The sequence below is a fragment of the Amphiura filiformis genome, unplaced genomic scaffold, assembly GCF_039555335.1.
Source record: "Amphiura filiformis unplaced genomic scaffold, Afil_fr2py scaffold_30, whole genome shotgun sequence".
Lineage (NCBI taxonomy): Eukaryota > Metazoa > Echinodermata > Ophiuroidea > Amphilepidida > Amphiuridae > Amphiura > Amphiura filiformis.
Window position 1 is genome coordinate 355,147 of NW_027305494.1, and position 12,545 is coordinate 367,691.

At 36.8% G+C, this 12,545-nt stretch overlaps 1 protein-coding gene across 1 annotated transcript; it reads left to right on the forward strand.

The window, feature by feature from the left end:
• Positions 1–5,955: 5,955 nt before the first annotated feature.
• LOC140143863 (uncharacterized) lies at positions 5,956–8,109 on the forward strand. Its single transcript, XM_072165675.1, has one exon. The coding sequence runs from the start codon at positions 6,054–6,056 to the stop codon at positions 6,858–6,860; it is 807 nt and encodes a 268-aa protein (XP_072021776.1). The 5' UTR covers positions 5,956–6,053; the 3' UTR covers positions 6,861–8,109.
• Positions 8,110–12,545: the final 4,436 nt, after the last annotated feature.

A 12,545-nucleotide genomic window follows, 5' to 3' on the forward strand; every position in this document is an offset into this window, starting at 1 on the left:
TATTACATTTTATTATTTGAATTACATAAGCTATGTCAATTTTGTGTTCATGTTAAAGCTCCACCTAGTATCAAGGTCTTCTTCTGCGCATTGGTTGTGCGCATTAACTAGCCTCTAGCACAAATCCTGTGCACACGATGGTTGGATGGGCGGTTTACACAATAGGAATTGCGATGCATCCTAAACTGGATCGTTTCCGTGTATTCGCATTGCATGGTGGGTAATCGCCTGCCAGTTTGCGTAGCTCCACGTTCACAACAGTTTAAATTCAACACAGGTAAATCCATATAAAAATTAACATGAACACAAAATTGACATAGCTTATGTAATTCAAATATTGGGCGTAAAGCATCCAATTTTATCATTAGGGATCCAATATTTTCACACACTTGGATCCATCAAAACATAATAATGGTTAAAATTGGACTGAAAAATCCGGTGAAAGATTGGTGGCAATTTAGTATTTATAATGCATGATTACAGGACCCGTGATTGCTGGCATCGCATCACAGTGTGCTACACAAACCAGCATTGTTGCGATACAAATTGCTACACTGTATCGCACGCTTGCGATGCAAATATTTGACTGTAAAATGCTGTAATATAGGCCTAACTTTTCTGTTCAATTAAATTCACTTGCCACTTTCCAGCAACAGCACAAGAAACTTCATATAATTTCTCAAATCTTCAATATTCCAATAGCGGTCTTCGTTCGTTTCCATGTTTTGCTGTGCATGAAAATATGTAAACATGCCGGCATGCGGCAGTGCATATTTTCCATGGTATGCTCATGAGCGTGTTGCATCGTGCATGTACGATTAACTTTCACCTCCGTCCTACGTCACCTGACCTCATCTAGACTTCTGCATTTGTCGCTACAGGGGTGGCATTGCAACATTACGACTGTTTGTCAGCTAATTTGTTTATTTTCCTGTTGCTTTCTAAATATTCTGTTACCACAATAACCATAGCTTTTCGAAATTATGTGAAAAGTACTTCTAATCTAATAATATTTTCCTAAATTTTCTCGGAAGTTCTCGCTGTTTCTTTCCAAAGTTAAAATAATCTCATACCTTCAGTAGTTGGTACAAACACCCAACCTGGGTCTGTACATGCACGCTATGTCTGCTACACCTGTTATCGCTGCATAAATTATAATCATAATGAGATGTTCGACAGTTCTAAGTAATTTGAGTTTTTTGACGGCTTTTATCTTGTGGGAAAGTAGTTCGACAACAAGTCAATAACACCAATTTAATGATGATTTATGGACTTTATGATTACTTGTTGGTTAGTGTTACTATTGGTAAGACAATGACTAACATTTTTTCACATTTTTCGCAGTTTATATGTTAGTATTTGGTTGGTTTTGGTGCGAATAACTAGCACTTTTAAAGTAATTTTTTAACACAAAAATATACTTGCATTAGTCGACTTTTGGTTTTCAATAGTCGTAGTCGCGACTATCAGTAATAGTCGCGACTAACGACTATTGGCGACTTAGTCGCCCAACTCTAGTAAATAGGCAGGCCGTTATGCTAAACTGTCCATCTTAACTGTAAGTTCGGCGATGAACTGGACACATCACACAGTGACGTGTGATGTGTCCAGCCTGGATATATCTTCTTAGGTGCACTGTAGGCCTATGTGCATAGTACAACAAGTCATACCTACATTGTAGAATATTTTCTCAATTTGAATTTTATCCTTTCTAGGTATGACTGCTTTTACCGATCATGATATGTGCGCCATGTTTTTTAGGTTCTGCGATTGCCGATTACATAGGAGAGCAACTGGTAACCAGCGATCTAGCGAACCTTTGCAGTATCTGGCCCGAGGGGGGGGGGGGAGCACTTCAATATGAAAATGTGAAAAATATGGGGTCATTGGGTGAGAACATGATTTTGGGCATTCGGTGAGAGCAAAATGTTAAAAATATGGGGTCATTGGGTGAGAACATGACCTTTTTTTAAATGGAATCTTTGGGTGAGAGCCGAAACAGCGCCACAAAAACCTCTAAAATCGAATTTCTAGTTCTAAATGGCTTCAAATTTCATTGTTTTTTCAAAATAAGTACCGGTAACAAAATTAGTGAAAAATGAAAGTTGCTGTTCAAATTGAACTTGTAAGGGTCTTTGACTTTGGGTGACAGATCAAATGGAAAAATAGGGGGTCTTCGGGTGACAGAGCATGTGTTTGTAAAAAAATATTGGGTCTTTGGGTGACAGCGATGCTGAAAAGGGGTCTTAACAGCCCTACATACACGTCACCTCCAAAGTTGGAGTGCCCCGGGTATCGGGCTGCTATTCAATAAAAGATTAAAGATACATGTATGTCCATTTCAGACCAAAAGGTTAGTCAGTCTGTAAATAAGTAAGATACACTATATGTAGGCTGATACCATTTCATGGTTCAGCAAATACCATTTCATGGCCCCTGTGTGGCAAAAAAAACTGACCACCGCCCAAAATTTGACCTTTTTGCTTATAACTAAAAGAACGGTATGTTGCAGGTAGGTCAAACTATACTTTTTATGAATCCTTGCAATGAGAGGAATAATTTGGTGTGCTTGTTTATGAGATTTGAGCAACTTTGAAATTTGACCACTGTGTTGACCTTTAACCTTGAATATGGCGGGAGTGCCGAGAAATATTTTTTGTTAACATCTTGTATGTGTTATAGGACCATAAAAGGAAGCTAAAAAAGTTGGTTTGGTAGAGTCCTGGGGGGGATGCACATTAAAACCTGGTAGATAAACCGACTAAAGGGTGTCAGATATAGGCATACGTGTCAATTCACACTGATCACGTGTGCGATCAGTTTTCTGCAAAAGCGATTGAGTATAAATCCCTAGGCTAAAGGCATCTTTAGAAATGACCGACAATTGTGTTTTCTCAAGTGGATTTTATTAGCGACCTGACACACATTTGTATTGGTTCGATCAAGCATTGAAATACTTTCAACTTTTTCAAGTTTTTCAATGTAAGCAGGAATAATAGACAAAGGGATAGGCATCCTAGTCTGCTGCCCTCTTTCGAAATATGTATCCTAGGTCTCACAATAGGCGGATTAGCGGCCATTTTGTCTTCGACATGATTTTATTCATGTGTCCTTATATTTTAGTACACAAATATATAAGTTAACAGGTTTACTATTTTAAAATTATATTTTGAGTATATTCTGTAGTAAATAGATCAAATGACGATGATTGTTTAGGTATTATATGCTTGATAGAATTAAACTGTTTGACCAGCTAGTATTCTCCTCCGCCGTCAGTGTGATTCCAGTCACTCCACGTACAGTGTTGCGAAGGTGGAGGAGTCTAAAGCTGTATTGACGAACACGCATGCGTTAAAAAATATGTAGCCTAGGTCGAACAATAGCGTGACGTAGTTTCCGGCATTGTTCCTATGCACTTTCACCCTCCTGATGTAAGTGCCTGTGGCCTCTGGCCTAGTAGAAGTAAAAATGGATACTATGGCCAGATTTCTAGGGCTACCCGTACTCAAGTCCCAACTTCAGTAACAGCATTTATCATGTTTGTCATGAAACATCGATGATTGACGTCGTTCATGGCTGTAGCCCTAGAACTCTGGCCGGGCCATGATATATATGTCCTACTAACCGTTTTTTACTTTTACTAAGTCTAAAGTCAGAGACACTTTACATTTAAAAACTGGTAGAGCATGCTTGAACAATCCAGTACAAAAGTAAGTACGGTACTTCAATGCTTGATCAAACCAAATCAACCAATACAAATACAAATGTGTGCCAGGTCGCTAGTAATAATACATATAAATAAAACCCACTTGAAATTGAGAACATGCAATCGTCTGTCATATCTAGAAATTCACAGAATCGCATGCATGATCAGTGACAAAATCGCCGGCAAAGAATGATAAATGATAAAAACATTGAACGTCTATGCAAGAAAAATGGTAGGTCCTTATGCTGACCTACATGTATACAAGTAGCATGTGTAGCCCAGCATTTAGTGTTATGATACACATTAATGTTTATAAAACCTCGTCTACAAGCATATAGTGTGTTTTTGATGAAAGCTAGATTAAAACGAGACAGCCGTAAATATGCCAATACAATAGATTGGTCTTACAATAGTATTTGTTTGTATATGTTTATATCGATAATTAATTTGCTCAAACTCCATAATAATTTTGTCGATGGTTGGCGTCTGGATTAATTTATCTTTCATCAAAAGCACTCTATATGCTTGTAGACAAGGTTTTACGGTATTCCAAAATGTGGTACGTTGTCTGTCTATGCTTGTCATGCGGTATTTTGAAGTTGCATATTATAATAATTGTTCACATGGATACCAACAAGTTAGGTGAGTGACTGGTCTAAGGTCCTGTATCCATAGGCTCAATATGCTCAATCCATGATACTGCGGCATGGGTTCGAGGCCCACCTCTTCCAAATTCAATTTCCTTTTTTTTTAAATTTCATATTAGGGAAATGGGGCTGGGGGTATTTATGTATGGCGTAGGGAGGAGTGAGCGTGAAGTGAGAAAAAAGATGATTGAATAAATACACATAAATAAAAAATTCCTGGGAACAAATACAAAATGTACAATGTAGGTGTACTATGTGATATTTTGTTCCCATGATGGACAAACCTCTTACCAGTGTATGCAAATAAAAAGTTATCAATCCTAGATGTGTATGATCCATCACATTAAGGGCTCATATTGAAATTCCCTTACACAGGAAGGTGTGCGGCGCTGTGCGCCATCCTGCAGCTTTCCTGTGCTAACCTTCTTTTGTTAAAATCCTGGGCAGGGTGTATCACTGATGCATATAATCCATCCGTTTTATGACCGAGCTTTCCTGAGGCGCGCGCTTAGCGAGGGGAATCCTGTCTTCTTTCTGTGTGAAAACGTGGTAGGGTATTTCAATATGAGCCCTAAGAAATAATACTGATTGGTGGATAGGGGCAACAGGTACCAACAGCCATTTTCAAAATTTGATTGGGGGCATATCCTCTAGAGCTATAGCTGGACTAAGCTGGTGTATGTACCCCAAAGATGTTACGCATATTTTGCATTCCCAATACTTTTCCCCTACTAATTAGTTTCCAGCAACAAACTATTTTATCATGGTTAAGATCAAAGGTGGGATAAAGGTATGCTACTTGTAATTTTGGACTGCCTATATAAGCTCATATAATTATTGCAGTAAATTTTGATTTCTGTTTCAGATATTTTAACATCCAGTGATCTGCTCTTTTCACGGTTACCACAAGCAATACATATTATTACAGAGCTATACAGCTAGACACCAGTGTACCTGCTATTTCAATTGAGAACATTTAGAGCAACTGATTTATTTTCCATGGTGGTTTCTAAGCGAGTACAGAGACTTCCCTTCCAAAGCTCCAAAAAAACCTGGAATACATTTTTGTGCTGATTGTATGCTTTCGTGTAAGCTCAACTATAGCGGAAAAAAATGTACGATGGAAATCAGACAAACAAATATGAAACCGTTCAAATGCAAATTTTGTACTATCAACCTTCATTCACTTGACAGATCAAAAACTCACGTTGACAGACATATGATCAAATATGTACATGCTCATATAGGTAAAAGCTGTGTTTATTGTCAAAGAAGTTTGTCAAAAAATGGTGTTCTTCAAAGACATTTGAAAATTCACGAGATGGATGGTGACTACCAGAATGTTTCATGTGCTCCTAGTCAAATAGGTGCCAGCAAAAAGAAACTGTATCGGTGTGTGTATTGTCAGAAATGTTTTGCACAAAACAGTAATCTCTCAAATCACATTAAATCTCACACCGAAGACCTGGCACAAAAAGAGAAATCTTACCATTGTGAATATTGTCACAAATATTTTGCAACTATTAGCAGACTTAAAAGACACATCAGAAATCACACCAAGGAAAAACCAATGTGAGTATTGTCAGAAATGTTTTGGACGGAACGATAACCTCAGAGAACACAAGAGAGTCCACACCAAAGAGAAACCTTACCAATGTGAATATTGTCATAAATATTTTAGAACTGTTAGTACATTTAAAATGCACATTAGAACTCACACCAAAGAGAAACCTTATCAATGTGAGTATTGCCAGAAATGGTTTGCTGATAATAGTATACTTAAAATACACATTAGAATTCACACCAATGAGAAACCTTATCAGTGTGAGTATTGTCAGAAATGTTTTGCACAACACGGTAACTTCACAAGGCACATCAGAACACACACCAAAAAGAAACCATATCAGTGTGAATTGTGTCAGAAACATTTTGCAGATAATAGTTCACTTACAAGACACATTAGAACTCACACCAAAGAGAAACCTTACCAATGTCAATATTGTGAGAAACATTTTGCTGATAATAGTTCACTTACAAAACACATTAGAACTCACACCAAAGAGAAACCTTACCAATGTCAATATTGTGAGAAACATTTTGCGGATAATAGTTCACTTACAAGACACATTAGAACTCACACCAAAGAGAAACCTTACCAATGTCAATATTGTGAGAAACATTTTGCTGATAATAGTTCACTTACAAAACACATTAGAACTCACACCAAAGAGAAACCTTACCAATGTCAATATTGTGAGAAATATTTTGCTGTTAATAGTTCACTTATAAGACACATTAGAAGAACTCACACCAAAGAGAAACCTTACCAATGTCAATATTGCCAAAAATGTTTTGCTGAAAACGCTAGCCTCACAAAACACATTAGAACTCACACCAAAGAGAGACCTTTTAAGTGTGATTATTGCCAAAAATGTTATGCACGAAACGATGGCCTCACAAAACATATTGCAACTCATCATACGAAAGAGAAACCCTATCGGTGTTAGAACTCACACCAAAGAGAAACCTTATCAAGACTATTGTCAGAAATGTATTTGTGAAAAAAATGCTACATGAAGCTAATTCTCAATACACATCAGAACTCACACCATCAAAAATTGGATATTGCAGTTGTAATCCTGTGTAGATGATCAATGACACCTGTTCCATCTCATTCCAACTGGAATAGCCAAATATGCTATATACACACAAAGAGTAATTAAACTCAAAATATACATAACAAGAAATGTCTTTAAAAAAGACAATGCCTCCAAGATACCAGTGGGCACCTTTTGTTATTAGTTAAGGAGACACTTATAATGCTAGCTTTAAGGTAACGCTATTGGATATAGATTTTTGTTTGATTGAAATATGTGAGTCCATTCTCTCCTGCTTACAAGACTGAAAATTTTATTTTAATCGGATATATGGCCTGTCAAAATGGCACGAAACCAAGAAGTTGGCAACAAATTTCTTTCATTTTTGTTATGCAATGTTGTCAGGTAGGCCTTATTTTCTAATTATATATGCAAGAATTATACAAAGTAAAATGTTCAGATCGGCTACAAAGTAAGATATAAAACCCATGCCGCCTTTTTCCATGCAAATTTCCATTTGCATAATTAATTAGGGCCCTAATCAACTTTTCTAATAAGTGGCCCTAATTAATTATGCAAATGGAAATTTGCCAAAACGCAACCGTAATTTTGTAGTATAGTGTGTGTTCTACCCATGTACCATGCCTCAATAGGCCTACCATAGCTCTTTTAATTGTATCTGAAATCTTTACTTTGCATAATTCATGCATGTAATTAGAAATTCATCTGGCAACTGGACTTGTCAAAAATATAGAAAATAAAAAGAAAGTTGTTGCCAATTTTTTGTTTTGGTTTCGCGCCATTTTGACATGCCATATCTCAAGAACCGAATGTAATCTACAGGGCATAAGCTTTAACAAATTATTTAAATAGAAAGAAAATCTAAATTTGTGCATTAGCCAATAGGGCCACGGTCACCTAAAGCCATCTTGCAATCTTGCAATCTTGCAGATAATTCTGATGTATGAAATAAGACCTTCAAACTTTCAGATATGAAGATGTCCAGATGCAGGCAGCCGTTTCTGTTTTTTAAATATAGGCCTAAGTTGTATCAAGAGTCATTTCTCGTGGATTTTTTGACTTAAAATTACGATTGTAACGTTTCAGAGTAACAAATTTTCGTATCAGATTTTTTTATGCTTGTTTATTATATTTTGTATTCAGGACTAAAATAATATTAATACTATTATATTTAGGGGGGTCTTTTCATAGGCCATTACTCTTTTGTATGTGTAATTGAATAAAAAATCAAAAACATTATTGTTTTGTTTTGTTTCCTTCATTTGTGCTTTGCATCGAAAGGGCCAATATCAACACCTTGTTTGTAAGAAGTACTGTGTGGGGAAAGATGATTCTTGCATTTTATTTTTATTTTTATCTTAACATACAAAAAGCAAAATTCTCAGTCAAAGTCTTGAAACGGTCATGGGTATGCATGCAAAAATATTGCAACAGTACTCAGTAGAATGTAAAAAACTGACATATATACATACCACCAACGTGACCAACCACGCATGGGAATTGGGGAAGCAAATAGGCCTACTTTAAAACGAATTATTCCGAATTATATCAACGCAATAAAATTGCAATACTTTAGTACATGTATGTATTTGAACAGCAATGAAGCCGGCCATAGGCGCGGCTAGGCGTATCATACCATACATTGCAGTTCAAATGCATCATGATCATGATTGTGGCCTAGTCGAGCCTAGCATGCATGCCAGTCGGTCTGCTGACTCGCCATGCGGCACAAAAATACCTCCAATTTTGCACAAAACAATGCATGATGTCAAATTATCACATCCAAAGTGTCGCCATGAACGTCAGCTTCAACTTCTCCAGCCAAAGTTTTGCATTGATAATCAGGTTTCATGTAATCATGAAATTAAACCTTGTTTGATGTGTATTCCCATTGCCACACAGCATAACGGTTTTCCAACTTGTCTTCTACGATAATGCTGCTGATGAGCGGCGCTCATTGAGTGCTGAGGCTACAACCTATAATTAAAGACCAAATTAAAAAAAGACTAGTTTGCGTCTGACGTCATGACAAAGGCGCGCCGTGATTGGTTGCTGACCTGCGCAGTATGGCATTTTTGGTCTGGTTGACAGGACGGCATACGCAAGTTAGTCTTTTTTAATTCGGTCTTCAATTATACTACTTATGAGTTTGAAAATATTCTAATGCATAATTCATTAACTTGATAGACCCACACCATTGGCGCCACGTGCTAGGTGTTTCTAGAATCCCTATAGAATAAGATTAATTTTAATGCTAATTTATTGCACATGCTGAGGAAGCGTGATTACCTTTTTGAACATTCGGAAATGGCGATAGGCTAATTTATGTATGGCGATAGAGGTGGGGGATATATATTGGGCTCTCAATATTGGGCTAAAATTAGAGTACTTGTCAGAATATAAATTTGTATAATCGGCCTACATGCCGCGCAATGTGCGGCATTTTAGGTGTCAATTTCAAAGCAAACTACCTCCTGCGGAGGCAGAAAAACTCACATCACACAGAAACCTGGTCAGTAGTATAAGAAATGTGATATGATCTTATAGGACACAAAATCATGTCACACCCAAAAGACCAGCCGCTATCATGGATAGAGTGTACTTCCAGCGCCTTGTTAGACACACACTTGGGTCCTTATGGGACCAGGCTCAAGCAAACTGCTCAAGCCAATCTTAAAAGCTTATTATAAGCATGCTGGCCTGTATGAAGAATAAACTGAAAGAAACAGAACTAGACATTGTGCTCATAGAGCACAGCCATTAGCCAGTGATGTTGATCTTTTTATGACCTTTGACCCAGATTTGTTCATGTGACATTTGTACCACCAGCCTGTCGTACATGGCTATTTCCTGTTCAAGACATCCACACATGACGGATCTATAGTATTTGAAACATGATCAAATTGTGGATAATAGCTCAAATTGTGTAAAATAGATATACAAGTTGCATATAATTTTACCCCTCTTGATCCACTCTACTAGATTCAGTGGCGGCACCACAGGGGGGAAAATGACCCCCAGTCAGAACCCTTGCCCCCCCTGTTACAATAAATTACAATAAATACCACTTTTTGTGTCAGTTTGCGCAAAAAAAACCCTGGCGCCGCCACAACTAGATTTATTATAGTTAAGTACATGTAATTAAATATTACCATGAATAAGAAAAAGTTGAACAAGCTCAATACGATTTTGTCAAAGATCTTTTATTATTGGACTTTTACTGTGAAAGTATTTTGCCATATAGTGCTCTTGCTCTATGAAAAAGGACATTAAAACAAAATAAAAGCACTGGCACCGAAGTATGTGCTCAGTGGAAAAGAAAAAAAAAGGATATTTACCAATTACTAGTAATCACCCCCTTTTCCCCAATTTCACTCCCAGCTGGACAAGCCCATCCCATGATTAACCACAGTAGACAAGTTAAAAAAAAGAATTATTATGTAATAATGGTATATGGAATCTATTGGCACACTTTTCACACCATGCTGATAGCTCTATAATAGGGTATCAGCAGGGGATAATTCAGCTGATAATTGGAGGGATTAGTGGTTTTGATAGTTATTCCTTTTTTATAGAGCAATCAGACTATATAAATTATTGTAAATGTGCGGCTATGTGCCTAAATTTTTTAATCAGCTAGAACCACAAATGTCAGGTGGTGGCTTCTCAGTGGCGTAGGGTCATAGGGGCACGGGGGCCATTGCAAAATTTAGAAAATCCCAAAGGAAAATTGCCGAAAAATGGCTTGTGCTCCCCAATCAGACCTGGTGCCCCCCATCATGGTCGGTGCTCCCCATCATGGTCGGTGCCCCCCCAATATGATGACCCATGCTTATGCCACTGTGGCTTCTGATTTTAATGACCTATGGATGGCATGCATTTGACCCCAACCATTTAACAATTTATTAAGTAATCTCAATTAGTTGTTTTTGCATGATATGACCAATTATGGTCGTGCAATCGGGCAAACTTACACAACCTTTGACCTCCGATGACCGCATTAAGGTAGCTGCCTCGGATACAACCCGGGGTACTCAAGTTTGGTTTTGGTAGGGACGTGCGCTGAGATTTTGGAAGTAGACCCATAAATATACCAATTTTTCAAGAAATTTGGACCCATTGATATACCAAAAGTCAAAATTTTCAGACGAAATTACCCAAAATTGTCTTAGTTTTTACAAATTTTCCCAAAATTTTGGGACAATTTTGGCTAGATTAAGGAAAAATTGGGCTGTTTTCGGAAAAAAATTGGCGAAAATTTTGAAAAAAGGACCCATTCATATACCAAAATAGGCTTTGAAAAAGGGGTCATTGATATACCAGAAGGCTGAAAATGCTACCCATGTTTATGTGCACGTCCCGTATGGTCATTTGTACTGAGTACCCCTTCCGGGATACAACACCCTTGCAGAAAAATAGCTCCTGTGTCTGATCAATCAGGTCTATTCATTTAAATCTTTAACATAACAAAGAAAAGTATTTTCCCCACCTATTTTAAGAGTCTTATAAGAATTGTAACAATTCTTATGTTTTTCTTTATTTTTGAAAATTCCTTAATTTTGACAGTTTTTGATTTTTTTTTGCCCACTTAGGAAGGAGCTATGGTTACCAAACTTTCAGGGATAGTAAATAAGCTTAATATCTAAATTCTCTTGTCAGTTTTTTTGGGTAAAGTGTTTACTTTTTGAAAAAAAATATTTTTTCCATTTTTAATTTTAGGGAATGTTCAAAACACTGTAACTTAAAATAGAAACACTTAATTGGAAAAAACTGACGAGATAATTTAGATATTAATCTTATTTACCATCCCTGAAAGTTTGGTAACCATAGCACCCTTCCCTGTTGGCTAAAAAAATCCTAGAATTTAGGTAATTTAGTGTTTCTAGAAAAAATCAAAAAATCATAAAAAAGTACCAACATTTCTGTTAAATATATACTTAGGTAACACTAAGTTAGAAAACAAACTTGGTTTGTATTATTCTGTGATATATTGGCAGCAAAATGAAACTTAAAACTTAAATATACAACTGCTATAAAGGAGAGAAAAATCAGTTTTAATAAAATCTTTGTTTTCAAAAATGTTGCTATTTTGAGAAATTGGCAAAGTGCCAAAAGCCCTTCCCTGTAGTAATTCAATGGGATTTTGAGATGACAAAAAATTGCGTAACTCAAAAACGCTTTGTTGGAAAAAATTAGAACTTGGCAAGTAAGGTTTTCTCATCAATACACACATCCTATATCATTTTCAAGGAGTTCTGAGCATGACACCGTAGCCGATACAGCCACCTTAAGTGTAGTTTTTTTCATGTTCCCCCTGCGAAGGATTATTTTCACCAATTTTGGGCAAACATTAACACTTGACATCAGTATATCTCAGATAACCTTGGATTTATTTTTTCATGCTTCACTTATAATGATAATTTGCATTTTGCACCAAGTGTAGGCCCAATCAGCCAAATTTTGACATATGACCCCCATATAACATTTGACCTTAGAATTGAATTGAATTGCTTTTTTCATGTTAATGCTGGTTGTATCAAGGATTTTTTGCACCAAGTTTAAGCCTGTGAAATG